This window comes from Diplotaxodon limnothrissa, linkage group LG17 (assembly GCF_057381915.1).
Source record: "Diplotaxodon limnothrissa isolate DT_005_m linkage group LG17, D_limnothrissa_male_GT1.1, whole genome shotgun sequence".
Lineage (NCBI taxonomy): Eukaryota > Metazoa > Chordata > Actinopteri > Cichliformes > Cichlidae > Diplotaxodon > Diplotaxodon limnothrissa.
Window position 1 is genome coordinate 36,318,281 of NC_140612.1, and position 22,028 is coordinate 36,340,308.

At 39.6% G+C, this 22,028-nt stretch overlaps 1 protein-coding gene across 1 annotated transcript in view; it reads right to left on the reverse strand.

The window, feature by feature from the left end:
• Nucleotides 1–10,661: 10,661 nt before the first annotated feature.
• The window catches only part of LOC146615371 (protein phosphatase 1H-like), a 29,335-nt gene continuing 17,968 nt past the window's right edge, over nt 10,662–22,028 (reverse strand). The window contains exons 6-10 of the mRNA XM_085375859.1: nt 20,954–21,072; nt 17,008–17,071; nt 14,809–14,916; nt 11,055–11,206; nt 10,662–10,809 (exon numbers count right to left, since the gene is read on the reverse strand). Of these exons, the coding sequence (XP_085231985.1) occupies nt 10,662–10,809; nt 11,055–11,206; nt 14,809–14,916; nt 17,008–17,071; nt 20,954–21,072 (591 nt within the window). The remainder of the gene's footprint in view (nt 10,810–11,054; nt 11,207–14,808; nt 14,917–17,007; nt 17,072–20,953; nt 21,073–22,028) is intronic.

The following is a 22,028-nucleotide window of genomic DNA, read 5'->3' on the forward strand; positions in this document are numbered from 1 at the left end:
CTTTTTTTTTTAAATTTTAAATGTATCGATGCCAGACATACTGCAACTTTGTGTCAGAGTTTTCTCACATACAGAGCTTAGGAAGCTGCCTTTAGAAAGCCAGTGCTGAGACGCCACTACACTAAGAAATAATGTTGAGAACTGACAGTCGTTGCTGTGTGGGTTTTTTTCTTTTTTTAAATAGCCATCCAGCCGAGCTAGCTCTGTCATGCTGCTGCGATCTTAGATTTTTACACATGATTAACATACTGGCATGAGCCTTGGAGAACTTAAGATCCTGCTTTTGCTCTGTCTATAGTCCTCTCTGTTTATAATTCTTCAGTAAAGCAGGACTGAGATATTGCGTGGCTAACTTTACAAAGAAAGCACACTGCATCTCTCCATATTTTAAATATTAGGAAATGCTCTTTTAGAAGTTTATATCCGGAAGTCAAACCTATATGTAGTGAAGTGGTGTTTAAGGAGTTAGCAGAGATTCTTTACTCCTCTTCACCCGCTCCTGAAGTTGTACTTCATTAGATGGTATTTAAAGCTTTATTGTGGCTACGTTCTTAAGATTTTAGGCACTTTGAGATTAGGGACATCGGTGATTTCATTGTCTCCTGTTTGAATCGCCTCGGCCTTAACTCTTAATCTCAGACCAGTCGCCTTTTCTTTGCACACGGCCGTCACACCATCTCTCGATATTATGCGAGCACTCGTCTATGAATGTCCATGTTACTTGCTTGATATCTCCCAGCCACGTCACACCAGTTTCTTTTAACCCACAAGAGGGCCAGAATGTATGCTGAATGAACCAGACCACATGTATGTGACTGATGCCTTTTAAGTCATCCTTTCTTTCTTTCACTTCTCCCCATGGCCCTTTCGAGTTTGAAAGGTGATGGAAATGGGTGTTCTTTGCATTTTATATTACCTGTATGAATTTCATGGGTATTAGCTGAATGCGTCCCTTTTTTGTGGTCCTGAGCTTTGAGGAGGAGAGAGGGAGACAAAACTTAAAAAAAACAAAAACAAAAAAACATTTTGGGGTGAGTGTGCCTAAAAGGCCTTTCAGCTTCTCGGGATCATGATACAGTGAAAATATTTTGTGGCACATCGTTGGCAGGATATTCCTCCATCGACGTAACTCGCGGTAAAACTCTATTCTCCATGGTGGAGTGCGATGTTTTCTTTTCTACCTGCTCTTTCCATTGTAAACAGCATTAGCGGATCTGTTGTTGCCTCAGAATATTAGATGTGTAACATGCCTTTAAGAGCATCTCTGTGCTTCGACTTCAGGTGGCTTTACCGCCTCAGTGCTGCCTTGCTTTTTGGGCAACTCACCCCATCCTGAGTGAGATGTGATTGCTACTATAGGCTTATACAATACTGTACATAAGAGTTCACTCTGTGAGTGCACATTTGATAAAATTTATTTATTTATATGTAAGCATTTAATAATAAACAATATATTTAAAACCTTGGCAAGACGTGAAATGTCGGGGGTAACGTGGCTCGAGTCCACACATACACACTAGTTTGCAGAGTCTTGCCTGTGCTCTCGTCAGGGAGGGAATATTTTTTAAACAAAGGATGATTCTGTTTTGGGACTTTTTTTGTAAAGATAATCCAGACATCCTTGCATGATGATGTATGGGGTGAGGGTGGGGGTGGGGAGTTACCAGGTTTGGCTGCACTTGAGTTCACTTGGGTTTACATTTGAAATGTGCATGTGTATTTATACACAATCTTCAATAAAGTTGTGTAAAGCTTCCTGTGCTTCGGCCTGGTGGTTCACTTTCTTGACCAGCTTCCATAGCTGCCCCACATCTTTGACTGTATTATTTTATAAATAAGAACAATAATAAAATACAAATCTGTTTGTATCCTTTGCGTAACATAGTTGTCAAATTACCAGATACTTCAGATTCTGGACTGAAATGTATAAAATAACAGGTTTATTTATTCAATACTGTGATTGGTACACATTCTGTTTAGAATTTACATTTATATAGATATTTTACATAGAGATGTAAATGTGTATCACAAACACAATCCAACTCCTCTAAACACATCGCTTTTTCCTACTTTGGGTTTTCTAAATACATTTTGAAATTATAATTAATGCAATGCTGCTACGCTTTGGATAAAAAAAAATGGCATTTTAAAAATGTGCAGCATTGAAAGCTGCTCTGGTAGAATAAAAATATGAATCTGAATATTAGCACAACAGGTCGCCTTTAACATCTATGGTCAGGAAAGCATGCTCGGCTCACATCCCAGCAGTAAGTGATCTCACTGGCGTTCCCTAAAGAAGGTGAACATCGCTATGAGCCATATAAAGGAAGGCTGTCATGCTTCCCTTTGTTTGATCCTTTGCTCTCCATCTCCTAGTATGATCTGTGAGCAGGAACACTGTGTTCTCCCCGGTTCCTCCGGGTTATCCGGCCGCTTACAGCCAAGGCGGTTCTACCGAGAAGAGGCTCGTCCTTCTGACCAATAGGAGAGAGGAGGAGGATCGGCTGTGAGCAAAGCGCCTCACTCCGTCAGAGAAAAGAGAAACCCAAAGAGAAACGTGCTTTGCTTGTTAAGATTGGACGTTAGAACGCGCTGACATTAAAGGAGGCTATGAATGACAGGGATGGATAGTCTGAAATCTCTCTCACGAGCATAAAGTTTTCATTTTTCTGGCACTTCACATTTTTAATAGACGACGGCTACAGTCCGGCACATCTTTAAAAACGCCTTCGTCTGTGTTTTACCAGCTGGTGGCGCCCTCTGCCAGTGTGCCCTCTCCTGCTGGTGTTTGGTAAAGCAGTCAGAGGTGGACCTCTGCGTTTTCTCCAATCTCTGGTCGTGGCTACACCCGTCCTGACGTTCCCCGCGAATTTTATCCACGGCGCTCCGCCACATCCACTCATTTTATTTTTTTTAGTTGGGGGGAGGGGACGCGCACACTACCTGACGTGCTGTCGGAGGCAGAAAGGTTAGAGCAAAGCGGGTCTCCTGTTTGGATTCGTACGGCTTTCTGCCCTTTAAACCGCGCGGATGTGATGGCTGGACAACTTTGTGCTCACGGCGCGGAGACCGAAGCAGACAACAATAGGCTCTAATGCAGCCTGCTGCAATTCGGCTGCAAGATGAAGGTCCGCGTGAAGAGCCCGTGGATCGTTTGCGTTTTCTCAGATCCAACAAGTCCGGCAAGGTAAAAATTTAAACAGAATTACAGGAAGTGTTCTCACTTTTAGGTAATCTCTTTCTTTCAAATACCCCCCCCCCCCCCCCCCCAAAAAAAAAAATGTGTTGCTCTCAGAGCTAAAAAAATATATATTTTCGGGGGTAAATGGTTAGTATCGTAGTTTGTGGTGATTTGTGCCTGAATATGTTTTTATATAGCGTGCAGTCACCCATATCGTTCTAATTAAAACAAGATTTAAAAGCAGAATTTCGTGTTTCTCTCTCTCTCTCCTTTTTTTTTTTTTTTTTAAAACATGAATGGCACCGTGCCACTCCACGCGCTTCGCCGCCCTTACCTGCCACATTTTCCCCTCTCTATTTGCTCTTTTTCTTACCACCGAGGTCAACCGAGGAGAGCGTGTGTGCAGGAGATATGGGAAATGTACGGGAGGTGTTTTTTTCCCCTCCTTTCCTACTATGGGTGGGGTTTTGTCTCGCTTTATTGCGGCCCCGTTTTAGGCGTGCGCCATTTTCCGTGCGCTTTTACGCACGGGGACACCAATAAAACTGATAGTCTGATTAAATCTGGAACCAAGAGATTTTCCACAGAAAAGCGCATCCCTGGTGCCAAGTTCTGGCTGAGGTAGTAGTTTGTGCTGTTGGTCGGGTTGTCATATTACCCCTTGCGGAGATGACTGCGCAATCTACTGCCTTGCCGGCGCTGGTGACTTGCAACGAGGGAGCCAACCGGATCGACATAAAAGCCTAAACCCCACTTTACATCGTTCAGAAAAAGAAGTGATGGAATAAAGAAAAAGAAAACGCATGCTTTCAAGAAAATTCAAATACTTGTGTGTGATATAAATGTTAACATTTCTTGAAATAAAGTATTTTTTCCAAAGCTTGCATCACGTGCATTTGTGTATATCTGATTCCAAATCTTGTTATAATTAATGTTCTGCTTAAACATTCTTATTTCTCACGGGGGTGGGGTGTTAAAGCAAAGATGGAATTAAAGATGCCAGTCCCATTAAGTGTCTTAGCAAGCATTTATGGTAACCTAGTGCTGTACCATATTATAAATTGTGTTATAGCTCCAATGCAAAGTAGATATAGGGCCAATTTTGCCGATACCAGTGCTGATACTCGTACTCCCTTAAGAGAACATATAACCCCAATTCTTCATCAGCTTCACTGGTTGCCCATAGAAGCTAGGATAAACTTTAAAATTTTAGTTCTCACATTTAAGTGCATCCATAACCTTGCCCCTCCTTATCTGTGCGATCTGCTTCATATTACCACTGCTTCCTGCTCTCTCAGATCTTCATCTGCCATTCATCTTGTTCTTTCTGCTCGTCTTGTCACTATGGGGAACAGTGTGTTCAGTCGCACTGCTCCTCTGCTCTGGAATTCACTTCCTCCAGTCATAAGAAATATAGATTCCCTTCCCTTATTTAAGTCACAGCTTAAAGCATACTTGTTTAAACTGGCTTGCTCGCTTTAATACAGATCTTACCTTTAAAAAAAAAAAATTGTTTATTTTTTGTATTTTATAATAATCTACTGTTTTATTTATATCTTTCTTCTCTTTGTAAGGTGACCTTGGGTTTTAAAAAGGCGCTCTCAAATAAAATGTATTTCTGCTCTTCATGTATTTTAAAACATTTTTTTTTTTTTTGGGGGGGGGGGGGGCAGCTTCTGTTTAAATGTGCTGTAGGCGCTAAATAAAATGGATGTGACAGTCAACGCAAAGAATTTTCATAGTGTGCGTTTGAGGTATTTTCTTTTATTATTGCCAAAAAAGTAATTTAATGAATTGGGCTACATACTAAACTTAGAGGATAGAAAAATAGTATCAATCCAATCCACCGATACCAGTGTTGGTATCGATACTGTGGCTATTTGGATCAGTCCGCCCATGTCTACAATTAAGGAGCATTCACTAAAGCAGGACAACCTTCAAGTGCAGCTGTCATCAACACACATCATCGACATTTCCTATTGTGGCAAATCAGAATGTGTGCTGTGAAGAGCAGGCTGTCCTCAGTTCCATGGGAGGAATTATGCACAAGTTGGCAAAAAATAAGGGGAGTGAGTTTTAAACACATCTGACTGATGCATGCTTTGAAATTGGTGTAGTGCTTGAACTCAATGTTTGAACTGTGAAACAGTATTTAGGGAGCTGTGTGAAAATTATTTTTAGGGGCTAGCTGTTTGGAACCCCCTTTATTTGACCTTACCTGTTCATTCACTGTGTGAAATGGTTGAAACTATTGAAACCCAGTTTTTTGATTGGCTGCCCCTATAAACAGAAGGTTAAATAGCAGGTGGGTGGGGCTTATTGTGGATGTCTGCTTAAACTGACACAGAGGGATGGCCAACAAAGAAAAATGAAACCAAGTGTTAAGAGCACTCTGCCTGACAAGGATTCAGTTCAATTCAGTTTTAGTCACATAGCATCAAATCACAACAGCAGTCTCTTCAAGGTGCTCTATATTGTAAGGTAAAGACCCTAAAATAATACATAGAAAACCATCAATCAAACGATCCCTTAACAGCAAGCACTTGGTGACAGTGGAAAGGAACTCCCACTTGACAGGAAGAAACCTCTGGCAGCCGTCTGCATTCATCAGCTTGTGGTGTTGGGAGTGAGATAGGACAAAATACACACTGTGTACGAGAGCTAGAGATGAACAATTATCTGTACATAGGCCGAGTTCATTAAATAAATTGTTAGCCCTGTTTTATATGCACATCCATCCCTGTGACAGTACATGTATGAGAGAACTTTAAAAAGAATATATTTTCTTTAATTTTTTTTTAACGAATGAAAGGATTTTTATGTATTTTAAAGGGTCACCTAGTGACATGCATTGTAAATTAGTTTAGAATGAAGCTGATGTGTGCCATTTGTTTTCACTTTTTTCACTTAGGCAGTCATCAAACATTGCCAATGGTGACAGTATTAAATAAACCACTTACCAGTATATGAATAGTGAGGTCATTCATCCATTTTTTTCCACATTTCCTTTGTGGTCACACAGGAAATCAGTTTGTTCTAATGGCCTTTACCCATATTTACCTCATCAACATTATGAATTGTGTCTGAATGATTGTGCACAATCATTGCACTTACGGTTCGCTGTAAAAATAAATAAATAAAACAAAAATGTCTCATCTTGTTTAGCGTTTCCGGCAAAATGTTTGACATTCAGTGAGTAGTCTGTATTTCCTCTAATGAATCCCTCCGCTGTCTGCTCTCAGAGCCAAACTAGTCCTTTAGTGTCCAGTTGACCGTGTTTGTTAGTTTCTCCCACAAGCAGAACCAAGGGAATATAAACAGCAACAACACTGATTAGCTCCTCTGGACTCTCTTTTGTTTCTTGCTCGTTGAGATTAATTTGAACTGAGAGTGCAAAGGTTTGGAAAACTACCGATTCTGTTCACATGAATGTTGAGCACAGCTCCATTTGACTCCTTTTCTGTCTTCTTTTTTTAGTGAGACAAACAACAACTTTAAATTGATCTTCAACATTTATTGTCTCTTTTTTTATTTCTGGAAAAGAAACACTGCAGGTAAACATCACCCCCCCCCCCCCCCCCAAAAGTCCAAATGTTGCACAAGGAAACATTAAAAATATTTCTTTTTGACCTCATAAGTTATTTTCACGTTATATAAAATGTGCAGTTCACATTCACAAACAGAGTTTGAGGGTAGCACAATGGTCACTTAAAACGGTTTCCCACTGGGCTTCAAAATTCCTCTTTGCTACAGAAAAAAGAAATCAGCTCTTTGCATCTTTCTAAAACCATTAGTAGTCTTAGGTAGAAAAAAACAACAGCAATGACAAGGTTCACAATACAGCAAATTCAGAAAGCAAGACCTACAGTTGACTGAAGGGACTAAGCTGATCAAAAGCTTCCTGTACACACCAATGCTCTCCCACATATTTACAAATGCAGTGGAACCAAGACCATCACAGAGCACTTCCTGTCTTTAGAAAACCACTCTCAACAGGTCGTTATCGACACATGACAATTGAACCTGAGTTGATGTGCAGTAGTTGGGTGGCACAATAGGATGAGAAAAATAAAATATATACTCATGTTTCCACATTCGTTTAAGAGAAAAAGGCTTAATGACAATAATAAAGAGCCTAAAGCACAGGTAGAAGGATGAACATTCAAAACACATATCGATGCATACGTCAGATGCTGAAGATCTGGTAGCATCAAAAACATTTACATGGAAAAGTAAAGTATGAAGGGAAAATAACCACTTATTAGAAAAGTTTTTCATTAATTAACAAATGCTAAACACCTAACCGAAGGAAAATATTCCAATACATTATTTAACACTGGAATATTTCGTTAATGGAATATATAAGAGGGGAAAATGCACCATGCAAAGTTCAGGTAAACATCAATGACTGCTTCTTGGAGGAAAAGGTAGATTATTGTTGTCAGCTGCAAACACTGTGCAAGATAGCATGACAAATAGCATGTGTACATGTATGGTGACACAAAATAATTTTGAGTAATTTGCATGTATGTAGTCTTAGGAAGAATGAAGTGCGATGTTTCAATACTACACTCAGTTCCTACGAGTAAATCTAAACGATACAGCTAGGAGACTATTAGCTTAACTTAGCTTAGTGTAGCATAGAAACAGCTAGCCCAGAAATTGACGTGTAAAGACAGACCTCAACTTTTTAATATGCAAAAAAAAGAACACAGCAAAATTGGAATTTTTATACTCTGACTTTTTTACAGATCAAAATAATAATATATAGTATCAGTAAAGATCAGCAGTATTTGATTTTCTAGTCTCAGTGCTAAATTAAGCTAGATAGCTGCTAGCTGTAGTTTCATATGCACCATACACACAGGAATAACCAATATTCTTCTCATCCAGCTCAATTATCTGACATCATTCAGGACATTACTTATTAACAATTGACTTCTTTATAGTTGTCACCCTCTTATTACATATTCCAACTTTGCAGTCAACTTTTAAATACACCGGTTTAATTCCAAAACCCCATACATCAACTATGGTGATGTTTAATTTTTCAAAACACATTTTTCTTCTAAAACATATTTGTTTGCTCGCCTCAACAGCTTGGAGTGAAACGTGTCAGTTTTTTCCACCACTTCCCCCCCCCTATCTGCAAGTCAAAATTTCATCAAAATTATTCTAAATTTCAAGTTATGTATCTCAAAATTTCAATTTTCTACATACAAATAAAAATTTGGAGATTAAAAAGTTTCTGAAGCACAAACTACTTCATATCTTCTGCAACTTCCTAAAACTAAAACTAAAAAATATGAAACAAATATGGAAAAAAGAGAAAATGATTTGGTTTCATGTATAGCCATTGGTATAGTTTCATCTTGTTCCCTTTCTTTGTGGCTGCTCTCATCCTTTGGGTCTTATGCCAAATGTCTGGAATAATATATAATCAATAATATATGCATGATCGTTGCACATTAACAAATAACATTATCACCAGTTCTCATTCAGTCTATATAAATTCAACAATAATTCAAACCATTGCACCATTGCTCATAATCCCAGGCCTACATTATGCTACTGCATGCACTGACACACAGTCCACTACATCCACTCACGGTAACACATTTTACCCAAACCCGTCCCCCTGAAGGCAACATCATCTGTATTCTGATGAAGCACCTAAAGCAAGAAACATGCAAAAACAAAACAATAAAACAAAAGCTTTCAGATTCAACCTTGATTGTACTTCATGATTTTTCTTTTTAAAACTACAGCTATGAATTATATCAATCCTCCCTGCTGCAGGGAATATTTGCTTCTTCATCGTACCATGGGTCTTCAGTGAGTTATATGGGTTGGCCTAAAGTGCAAATACACTGGTGTACAAGTCATTTAATCTCACGTTAAGACAGTTATTTATAACTTCAAGAGAATTGCCAAACCAAATCCCAAATTTAAAAATGTAAGGATTTTAAATTATATTAAAAAATATTTATTTTCCAAATCAGTAGATAGAAACCACTTATGACTTATGGCTTAGCCACGCTAGAGTAAAAATAGGACCGCAACCTCACTGCAACTAGGAGAGAAAAAAAAAAGATGGATAGTAGCCTGGTAAGAAGTTGCGGCAACCAATTGACCACTCAGAGGCAAGCACCATAGAGGTAAACCTGCTATGTTATTTTGCAGTTACATCGCTGTCCTGCAGCAACTGCACCGCTATTTATGGAGGTTTTCTGAATGTAAGTAGTTCATGTAAATGTTGCATGTTGACAGCAACAAATTTGCAACAGGTTTTTATCAATGACTGCACACAAAATTCCCAACTTGCACCAATTCAATCTGATGGCAGACTGAACACTTCTTATTAGTGGTTCATCACTATCTTGATGATTCAAAGTCAATAAAACAGCTGATTGCTAGCGGTCACAGATGTTGTCCCCATCCTCAGAGCAACAATTTTAAAGGTAACAAGATCATTAACTTATTACATAGGGTCACAATCAGTTTGGTTGTGCCACGGTCCCCACCCAAAATATTTCTTATCTTTCGTTAAGCTGAACTATGATTTTAGCTTCATATTTAATTGATAGAGAATAGCTAGAACAACAAAAGCCTAAATATCTAAGAATATAATTAAAATAAAATAATTTAATAAAATGTTTAGTAGAACATGGCGACTTGTTACTGGATTAAATGACTTGTCACAGTGAACTTTTTTTTGCTGTGCAGATGTGTTTGTTTGTTCATAAACCACATCAGTCCTTCTGTCTCAACTTTCGATTGATAAAGGCTGAGATCCTTTAATGACTTTTTGGGAAATGAGGATAACCTCTTGTTCTGTGCCCATATCGACACTTCTTTAATTTCTTCGGCAAACTTGAAACAGTTCTTCAGCAAGTGAGTCCTTTAAAGCCACACTGTGGCAAAACAGAAAATGCAGCTGACATGTCAGCTTGGTCCATTTTCACAAGACAAAGGAGGTATTCTTTTTTTTTAAAAAATATATATAAACAAGTTAAATATACAATAGCCTACAAGAGAAGGAAGGATCAACTAAAGAAAGGGGAATAGTAGGAGGAGGAGCCCAGAATTGTTTAGCACAAGAGGAGGGAGGGAAAGAGCGAGAAAGCTCTTCTTCACTTCAGAAAAGCATTTGCTTATTTGAGTTTTGCCAGGCAAATTATTTCTTGACATTGTTTATTCATGACATGATTTAGTGACTTAAAATTATCTACGGTTTAAGCTTTCACGACTGTGGAGTCTTAATAAACTAACATGGCGATGCTGACTGTAGTTCCCCTGAGCTGATCAATCCTGAACTCCCGTAGAGAAATGAAGCACCAACAAATTAATGTGCCACCTTCTTCTAAGGAAGCAAATAAATAAGAAAACTAAAAGGGGGACTCTGAGTTCAGGACTAATCAATCCTGCTGAGTCTACAGGCCTTTCTCATCACTGAACCATAGCATCGGTGGAATGCTCCTCAGGGCTGGCGGTTGCCGTACATGAGAGGTATGATGAAGACTGAGATGTCGTCTCCGGAGCCCAGGCGCTCATTGGTGATCCTCCAGCCTCTGTCTCTCAGAACACCTCGTGCTCGCATCACCAAATCTTGTGCTGCCATTGTGTACCTGGCCAATAGAAGACACAGCAATGAAGCCCTTGCTTTAATATTGTGATACGCTGTAGCTCATTTAATTTAATGGCACTCTCTTGAAACAAACTCTATAGTCTAACAGCGCATGGTGCTGAAAAGAAGGATGTAATTCTGAATAAAATACACAACACAGAGGCACAATTTACAAAATTCCTATTTATTTATGTAGCAAAAATGAAATAACTAGACAAAGGAAATAAAACAAAGGAAAGTTCCAACCTGTGTAAGTCGTCAGGGTCGCAGTTAGCTAGAAAGGTGGTGACGGCTTCAGCCACCTCCTGGTTGGAAAGGACATCCCAGAGGCCATCAGTTCCCATCACAAGCACATCATCAGCTCCGTGTTCGTAATGCATCAGGTTATACACCTTCACCTGCATGATAAACAACAAAAGGGCCATCAGTTCAACTCAACTGATCCCTTTTATCGGTAGTAATATGGATGTTTTTTAAAGCTCATCATAGCAAAGAGAAAGCTCTACCGAGGGTATCAAATGACCTTTTTAATAGGTTTTACGCAATCATTCCATTCTTCTGCATTGCATAAAAAAGGGGGGTTGGTTCTAAGGGAAGTGCTCTAGATCTTTAACATTCATACATTTCAAATTCAGTGTTCCCCACGGCAACATTTCACTGTTACCGATTTTAGTTGTGGTGTTCCTCAAGGCTCGATCCTTGGTCCATTGTTAATTGCAGTTTGCGTTTTCTCACATGGACTGTTCTAACCTACATTTTCTTAAGTTATACTTTTCTTTTTAGTCCAGTGACCCCAAGACTGCTTTTATACTCTTAGTCCTAAAGCATGGAAGAAAAGCCTGATGTTGCCAGCTCAATAGTGGAGTTGGTTCATGACCAAATCCATTAAGTAATTGTAAGTGTTCTGATGCTTTTATAATAAATAAATGGATTTTAATACAATCCAAAATGACATTGTTTCTTTCATCCATTGTACATAAGGCCATACAGGAAATTATTTGCTCCCGCTTTGATGACTGTTAGCTACAGCTAGCTATACATACTGTACATATCACTCTGCTATGTCCAAAATCACATTGGCCAAGTATTATTTTTCACATTATTTTAAAACTCTGCTCATCAGTTAGCATTGAATAGCCCCGTACCATAAGACCCATGACCCCTTCATGTTACACCGGCGCTCTCTGAGATGCTTGAATGGTCGATATCCATAGCTGTCAGCTCGTAAGATCAAGTGACCAGACTTGCATCATCTGGCAACATCTTAGGTCTTTTATTGAGATTCTTTTAAAAATATTTAGCTGTGGTTTCTCATTGTTCTTTTTTTTTTTAAATAAAAAAAAAGTAGTTCTTTTGTTTGCATTTTTTTATTTTTGTGAAGCAATTTGGGGCTTTGCTAATAGCAATTTATAGATGCCTTATTATACAGAAACTTATAGTACTCAGTACCCCCAACCACCACCCTGTTTGAATCGACTGCCTGGTCTGACTGCACACATCAACCTTTGTTGTTACTTTGCTCTTGTGTTCACTGCTGAAACACAGGATTGCTTCACCCTCCTGCCTTATTCACTACTCATTTCAAATTGACGTGAAAAACATAAAAAAGAATAGAGGAATAATCTGCACTGCTGGATCTCATCACTGTGGCTTTAAAGTGCAGAAAATATTCAACTATTTTCTAGAATCATTTATGTATTCATCAGCAGGGAAAAAAAAGCAGAAAAAACCCCCACGAAATGAGTCAGAGTAAACCATTAATTTCCATCTGCCCTGTAATTCAAAATAATACACTACACATCCATTAATAAAGAAGAGATTCTATTATCATCTTTTTGAAAATCTTGCTTGTAGTTTTTTCCCCTTTCCAGTTTTGCTAATTGGCTTTTACACATTTATGTAATTACAAAACAGTGAAACAAAACTGCAATTTTAATTAAGGCTGGTATACTATGACTACGACAGATGAAATGATGAAATCTTTTCTGTCCAACACTTTACACACAATGACGCCTGACGCTTCTACGACTTAATGAATGTAATGCCGTTTCTTGCTTTACAGAGAACATCTCGAGATACCCCTGAGAGGCTTTGTGGAGAGGTGAGAGAGTCGTGAGGGAGAGATCCAGACAGAGGCTCTGAGTGCTGAGAGGAGTTAAGACTTCCATGTGAACCTGGTATGAACCCCGGGAATTAATGAATTAAAGATCAAGCAGAGCGCTCGGGGAGGAAAAATGCAAAACTCTATAAGACAAACTGCATCAGGAGATGAAAGCGGTTTGAAACCAGCACCAGACAGACAGGTGAGCTCAAGTTCTCCAGCAGCAGAGGACTTTTTTTTTTTCCAGACAGAGAAGCAGAAAATTGCATCTCTAGTGACTGCAGTGCAGATATGACCGAGGCAGAAGTAGGTTAAGCCAACTGACTGACTTATTCCATCTGCACTAACTTATATTTCGTTTCATGACTGCTCCTGAGTTTTTCATGCACATACATGGAAAAACCAAAAGACAACTGACGTGGCATCTAAAATATTGTAAATAGCATTAAATGAAGGAGATGGGGTGCGATGTGCTTTGCAGAGACAGTAGTTGCTGCATGCAGGACCATTTGTTAGAGTATGCATAAAAGACTACCAGCTATCAAGTTCATATAGGCTGGCACTGATCAGCTGATTTGCCAGGACTGCAGGCAGAGTTTATATAATTACAGTGCAGGATGCAGATTATGCTTTTTATTCTTTCAGTATCCGCCTGGACAAAAGCCACATGCTATATGTCAGACTTGTTTGCAAGAAGCTGTAAAAAGCTAATTTACAAAGCTGACTTCATAAATCCTTATAGTCTTCATAAATCCAAGATGAAGATGAAAACATAAAAACCACTCAAAATGTTGTTGTTTTTTTATTTTACTCTGACATGGGCAATTCACACATTGCCATATGCTTTCACAGATTTTCTGCCAGCAGCTTCAATAGTTCAAGAAATTGAAATGATCGCAAGGAGGAGGAACCGGTGAAGAGAAACTGAAGATTAGTCATGTACAGAGGAACAACAGCAGTTTACATGAAATTACATACCATTACAGGGGTGGCTATAGGTGGAAATTTCTTTTTTACTTTTTTTAAATCATCAAGTGTGAAGTGTTCCTTTCATTGTTTATTTATTTTTATTGTTTTTTAGCTTGAAAATTGAACGTGAATTATTAAATATGTTTTCACTTTTTAAAAACTGCATTTCAAAAAATAAATACATAAATAAAGGAACACTTCACGCTTGATGAGCCAATCATAGCAGTTCCCTGCACTGTGCAGCGTGACTTTTACTGGATGTAATAAAACTATGTTAAAAAAAACCCCCAGCTAAACAGCCGATAATAGGCCGTCTAAAAAGTCTCGGACAGCAGAAGGCGAAGAGCTGGCTCATCCTCTGATGTTTGGAAACTAAGAACAAATCACATGCTAAGAGCCTTGCAAAGTTGTGTCTACACCACAAATCAGCCGCCTGAAAACACATCGCAGACGGCAGTATAATTATTGCACTAAGTTCCAGAAAAACAACGCAATGGCTGCTAATCCAACGTCTGCTCAGATGTCCACGAAAGCGTTTCCACCCACCTCACAGAGACACACTGAAAGCCCCAAAGCAGTCAAATTCTGTTTGACCAAAGATAAGCATCCACCAAACACGGTGAGTAGCGAATGCTCAAGATAATAATTAACACACTGGTGAAAATACGTGTTATCCCCTTGAAGAATTTTTTTCCCCAAACTGGCAAAATGTAACTGTGTGCAAAGCGTTGCAGGGAAAAGAGAGCTGTCGAGCACTTCCTCACAGCTGCAATGATTGGAGGGAAAGGCTTTGTATTTTGCTTCTAAAAGATGAAACGCTTTATCTGTCTACAAAGATTAATTAAGAGGAATGTAGCAAAATATAAAGGTGAAAGCAACGCTCTGTTTTCATTTTGCGTTACGTCTTAGTGTGTCAGCAGGTCACTTTACCTCAGGGCAACAGGACAGGAACGGCTTGATGAAGATGTTGGAGTCATGAACTTTGAGGTCGTGGTCACCGAGTCCGCGGGTCACACCGATGGTGGCCAACACCCGCGCCTGGAAAACAAACTGGTTAGGGTTTTTAAAAAATTTTTTTTTAAAGCATTTAGCATCTCAGCCGGAGACAAAAGTTCTCTTTAGAAGAGGATCCGGCATAAAACTTCCACATCAATCATGTGGAGCTACCCGCCTCGGTGACCCGTTGTGGCGAGAGAGCAGCCGAAAGCATCTTCTCCCAGACACTGACATAAACATGGCTTCGCAACAAAGTTAATGCATAAGTTCAAGAAGTAAGATCTGTAATCACTCATCTGCCTGCTAGAATTTTTTTTTACATCACTTCCTCTTTCCCACGCTGTCAGAACTCAGTGCTGACATCATTACTCTCATCCAGCCATTTTTCAATCAGCCTTTAAATCTCAGTGCTCTTCTGTCATTCCACCTTTCAGACTCGCATTTGTGCAACCCGCCTCCTCCCCATCCATCTCTCCCCGGCATCTCTGAGCCATAACCCAAGTCTCCATCTTCACCAGCACCAGCATAAACACAATGGGGGGGGTCCTGTCCTAATTCCTGTCATTGCTGGGTCTCCGTTCTGCTGCTGCTGGTTTATTCGGGTCTAATCGCCAAAACGCTTTTATTCAAATTCTGTATCTCAATAAATTATGTTCACCCCCAAAATGATGTCTCCTTACTGAACCGAGTGACAGGAATCACATAAACATATGCTAACACCATTTTGGGCGAGTGAATCTGGGAACATTCAATGACAGTCTGCGCTTTTATAATACATCATTTACATCCACATACATTTTTTTATTATATATCAACATATTAACAGCTGATATTTCAGATGCAAAAAACAAATTCAACAAAGTTTTCAGGAATAAAAATTATGAAGCTGTATTGTTTGGTTGTGTAGTCTTTTTGTTGCTTTGTTTGCAGCATATTAAAGGGCAATGTGTATCTGAAGGAGGAAAGGGCTGGCCAATGAGACAGGAGGTACTTGCTTTGTACACAGCCAGACAAAAATCCATCTGTGCCCTTAAGAATTCATCCTGCTGCTGCCATCTATCATCAGTGCTGCGTATCAGCATCATCAATCATCAGTAATGACGAGCGAGTCGGTTTGAAATTTTCACCCTGCTGTTAACGTGCTTTTTGAGGGGCTGATGTAAGTGGGTGGCAGGCTGGTGATAGACGAGTGCGATAAAGCTGTCGTTTTTTTTGGATGAATGGGCAAACGTACTGAAAAAAAAAAAAAAAAAGAAGCATCTGGGGCAGAATTTCTCTGTAAAACTACTGCTTTGCACGATGATGACATTATCAGGCAGCGGCACAACAAACAGCTTCAAAATGGATTTGTTAAATACACGCTGGCCAAACAGCGGAAGGATATTTACGGCAAAAGCAACAGTGTCAAAAGTGCACAGAGACTAAACTAGTCTTTCAGTTATCGCATTCTTGTGCAACTGCCTTCCTCTCTCTCATTCCTGTGACGACGCTTTGTTGTGACCGCTCTTTGAATTCAGCACCCATTCACTACTTCAGACGGACGACACTGTGTGTGTGTGTGTGTGTGTGTGTGTGTGGTCGTCAGAAGATGCTTTCCTTTCTGGAGCTTCGCGTTACATCTCTCTCTGCATCAAATGGAATTGATTGAAAATATGAAACAAACGGACGTGACTGAGAATTTAAAGGCATTTTTCCCCCTTTCTCCGCTGCAGTTTATTTGGTGGAGTATTTTCAGTCTCTCCTTCTCCCCTGCTATCCCAGCGGGGATTAACTTCGCTTCTCAGAGAGACGACTGTCATCTCCCGAGTGGTGTGTGTCTGTCTGAATGTCTGTGTGTGTCTTAGATATAGGGTTGCCGCTGGAGTGAAATAGATGGACCGTCTCCCCTCTCTTCTAAGTGAGGGTGCGCACTGACACACGCGCATGCACTCACTTCAGAGAGTTCGCCCACTTTTTGGGAGGCTGGCAGGCTTGTAGAGTGTGTGTGTGTGTGTGTGTGTGTGAGACAGACTGACAATTTTGGAGCGAGTGATTTTTTCTCTGCACTTCTGAATTCTACAGTACAAACCACACAAGGGTTGGTGAAGACACACAAACTCAGTAAAACTTGCACTGACACACACACACACTTACCTTTTTCCTTTCACCGTATATAAGAGGAAACTTGAGATCCTCATCCTCGATCGTCTTGTAAGCCCTGTGCATGAGAAAAGAAATGCAGATCAAGGCAATGAATTTTTCCCTTTTCCACCCCTTTTCTTTCATAGGCGCACTTTTTAAAGCGTGTATATGTTAATTATGTTTGACAGACACACATGAAAAGCATGTGTACTTTCAGAAAGGGAAAAAAAAGAGGGGCTCAGGGGTCTTATTTCTTCCCTATCTTAAATGCCATCTTGGTGTCTCGGTAGCTTATGGTGAATATTTTGCTCTACAGCAGATCCACAATAAACAGGTTCTACAACCTCTTCCCTAACATGCGGTACACTGAGTTACAGATTGACGCCAGGGACTGTAACGCAGATACTTCTACATCAAACAGTGGTCCAGTCAAACCTCATATAATCCAGGAAATATAAATCACACCACTTAGTGTGCAATAGTTTCAACAATTGCCCCTTAAGCCATTTATACGTCGATTCTATTCACGGTGAACACAATGGCAAAAAATGTCCCCCTAACATAAGCAGATTTATGTGTGATGGCTGGTCACCTCTAAATGGCAATTCGGAAGTTGATGTTTCAGATGTGCAAAAAAAGTTCACAGATAAACGTCATTTAAGACATTTGTTGCTTTGGTTTCAGCGCGTTTTGGGATTTTTATGGATGAAAGGTGTGATCAGTGAGTCTGGAGGAACTGCTTTGTACACAGCCAGACCAAAAAGAAAAAAACAACAGTCTGTACTTTGAACACTTCGTCCTGCTGCAGGTGTCATCCATCACCAGCAATGACGTGTATCAGCATCATCGATCATCCGTAATGACGAGTAAGTCAGTTTGAAATTTTCACACTGCTGTTAACGTGCTTTTAGAGGGCACTGTACATAAGTTGGGTGGACGGACAGAAACCCAAATGGAAATTGGAAGTCAATTTCTTCTACAGCAGTGACAGCTAACATTTTAGCCACACACCAATACTTCAGTTGTTGCCTCCGGGTGGCAGTTTAAGAGGTACGGCTATTTACTGTTCTACCTTTATAAAACCGAAGCACCTGATGGACAAAGATTTGAAAGAATCATCAATGCTACCTCTTACCTGATAAATGACTTTATCTATTCAACTCCCAACCTCTCAAATAACTAGTAGCCACAGATCAAGGTAACTTTAACTACACACAAACAATAATTTTGGAAACTCTATATTTTACTTTTGTCTCTAATCAAATGTTAATTTATGATTGTCCCATTTCTTACTGTAGTAATAACTTGTGTCTAAGGACGAACACACAGGTTAGCAACAAAGTGAATCACACACTTTTAGGTTTTTGATTTTGCTTGCATGTCAACGCCAGAGTGACTTTCTAGGGCGTAATAACAAGTGTTTTCTGAGCTGAATATTTTAGCAAGAAAGCTAGAGGGAGGGAATCTCAGGATCCGCAATGAAGCAACAAAAATAAGTTCAGAAGTGCATAAAGTGGGTGGGGGGAGAGATCTGAAAAACGAACTTAGAAATGGAGCTTTGATGTCAGACTCAAAGACTCCCTGGCTGACGCTGATGTACTTAAACTGGCTAGATTAGGTTTGGCGTCACCAGTCAGTGGAGAATATCAACAACTTCAAACAGCTTTATTATCTGAGTAAGGGTTTGCTCTGTCTGTCAGTCCATGTCTCTTTCTGCCCATCTGTCCGTCTGTCTCAAAAGTGAGTGATGTACTTTACCCAACCCACAGGCAAGGCTCTCTTTCTGTCATCTCTACCTCTACATAGTCTTCATCCATCAGCGGCCCTCCTGCCCGTGCGTGTCAAACTTAACACGGACAGACAAATGCAAAATAAAGATTACTCTAATTTTTTTTCTCCCACCATTTTACGTTGAAAGTGAGGGAACTTCTGAATGACAATTCTCATTCTCAGTACTGAAAATTCACTGCTTGGAGTAAACAAGCCATAAGCTACTTCAGCTTTATTCTCCAGCTGACTCAATTTGCGACTATCAGCAAATTATGATGAAATGAACCTAATAGAAAGCTGAGATCTGCAGTCCTGTGAAAAACTACGTACACCCCATGATTTAATAACTTGTAGAGAAACTCTTACTAGCTATAACGCGGTTCACCTTTCGCGGCCTCGCTGTTTCGCGGATTTTTATTGTGCAATTTTCCATGTGTGTGTGGTTTTTTTTTTTTTTAAAAAGCGCATTGTGTTCTGCGTGCTGATTGGCTGTAGACCATTGTCAATCAATCTTGTGCCGTGTCTCCTGTACAGTACAGAATGCGTTCAGCTTGTCAAATTTACATAAATCTTGGATCGCTAGCAGTGTGACTCTGCTGTACTGTATGTTTGTACGTTTTCTCCCCAACAAACACAACAATGTCGACGAAATATTTTACCCGCAGGTGCCTTTGGTTTCATTCTATAATACTGGACTTATTTTTCTATAAGGGTTGAACTTTGAGAGTGTTTAAACAAGAGAGAAACGTGTGAACATGTTCATGCCTGTCTGAGAAAAGTGTATAAAGTGTGTAGTGAGGGGTTTTACAGCCTGACAACATCTATAATAACTATAAAAAGTTGGGTACTTCGCAGATTTCACCTATCGCTGGTTATTTTTGGAACATAATTGCCGCGATAAACGAGGGACCACTGTACCTGGATTTTCTTTTTTCCACTGCAGTGAGTTTCTCATTTTCAGTGGACAGATGAGCTGTTATTTTTGTCTACAGACCAGTTAATGTTTGAGAATTCTTACTTAAAGAAAGGTTACTCATACAAAACATGCCACGGTTTTTTTATATTTCTAGATTAGATGAATAGCGTAATTTCAAAAGTGTCCACTAGTGGTGATGAATCCATACGGAAATATTGCTTCAGGCTGATCCCCTCTTTCCACCATCTTTCAGATCGTTGGGTTTTTACCCCTTTTAACTACAATGGTCTGGTTGACCAAAAATACTTTAATCAATACCATTAAAAGCCACATTAAACAATCATCTTCAGCAAAAAGCATCTAATAAACCTAGCATACACCAGCTAGGTTAGTAGCAGCTGCTGAACATCAGGCAAACATGAGATGACTGGCAAACATGAGATGACTGGCAAAATGCCCCCAAAAAGCTTCAAGATGGCAGTCCAAAAAGCAATAAGCATCATCACTGTGACTAAGTCCATTTTTAATATACAGTCTATGCCCCAAACCAATACCAATCACACCATGATGCTTGTCCATTGTAGTTTGGAATCTGCAACAAAATGTTTCTATTAAATCTGCACCAGTTCCAGAAATGTTCAAATGTTTCCTCCTTCTACTGAAATATGGACAAATACAACAAATGACTCCAAACAGTTTCCTTTCTCCGATGTGAAGAGAAAGTCGGCGCTACATCCTGGCTGGCACATCTCTGCTTTCGAGGGGCAGTGTCACAGTGAAATATACATCACACAATAGGAACAGTACTGTATGTGCCTGTGTGTCGGGGAGAGGGAGCGATTGTGTCAGTAAAAGCACACCTCATTACTGGCTTCCACTGCAGCCACAGTCAAACAGCATGGTGCCTTGCTAACCCACATAACAACGCACATACAGGACCATCTCTGCTGTATCATTATATCGAATCAGGTTAGGCTTCTCCCTCATTAGCTCTCTGCTGGTCTCCTCAGCTCCCACCGGATGCCATATTATGAGCAAGAGTAAAAGAGGCAGGAGCAGAGACTTTTCCCCCCATCATAACTCCATCTATTAAGAATGCAGCGGGAGAGGGTTGAGGTCTGCCAGACCTCGAAAATTAGCAGTTTTCATTCCACGTTATAAATTGAATGGCATCGTACACGGTAACGCAGCCTGCTTTAGGGATGTGGGAGTCTGCCATCGTTAAGTGCTTCACGACACCCGTGTGTGAAATGTTAAATGGGAAAAACGCACCATCCGTTCATGGTGAAGTCTCTGTAGAGCATCCTCTTGCCCACCTCCTTCCTCTGAACTCTCCGGGGGAACTCCAGGTGCGTGAACTCATTTCCTAACAGGTGAGGCTGCATGAAACCCTGGAGGACAGACAGTAATTTCGAGTCATTATGTGGCAGATGTGCGGAGCATCCTTACCCATCACTGTAGGTTTTTTTGCCCAATTTTAAGTGTTGAAACAAACACTATTTGAAATTTAATTATTAAAGAACTGCGAGAAGCTGAAAGAGAATCTTCTCAGTGTTCTGACGCACAAACTGTGTGATGACATCAGTGTCATTTACACTTAAATTTGCTCTAATATGCTCATTACCAGCTCCATATTTTTTTATTCAAGGACTCTACTAGACTAACTTTGAAAGACTCAAAAATCAAAATAATCCCAGTTCTAAGTCCCTCCCCTTTAAGCAAACTTTCTTCTCATTGGTTGCCCCTCATGAACAGAAGATTTAAACACACCTCAGATGGCCATGTTAATAATATCCACAGCCAACAGCTGAAAAAAACCTGCTTGAAACCAAACATTTAGAGCAGCTTGAAGCCTTGAAGCAACTCGAACTACTTACTTTTAACTTTAGATTTGTTATATATGAGTCTTTAACACTTTACTAGTATATTTATGAAAAAAATAAAAAAAGTATCTATAAAAAAAACACTTCCTTAGGATCTCAAGTTATTTGTACAGAGTTGAAGCAAACAGGCTTGAACATAGGATTCACATAACATATAAATTAATGTTAAGTTTATATCAGGTTAAGTTAGCTAAACAGAATTATTTAATTCCACAAAAATTGCCAAGTCAAATATTTGTATCTAATTTTTTTAGGTTCTCTTTACTTATTATGCTATGGGTCATATTTATTATAAAAATTGGATAAAAATGTATATTTGGTATACGTAGTACCACTGCATGTACAGTGGGGTCCATAATTTGTCAGAAAAAGACAAAGTTTTTTTTATTTGTTTTTTTTATGTGTTGCCTCTGTACACAAACACAGTGAATTTTAAATCATAGATCATTTTAAGTAATAAATCT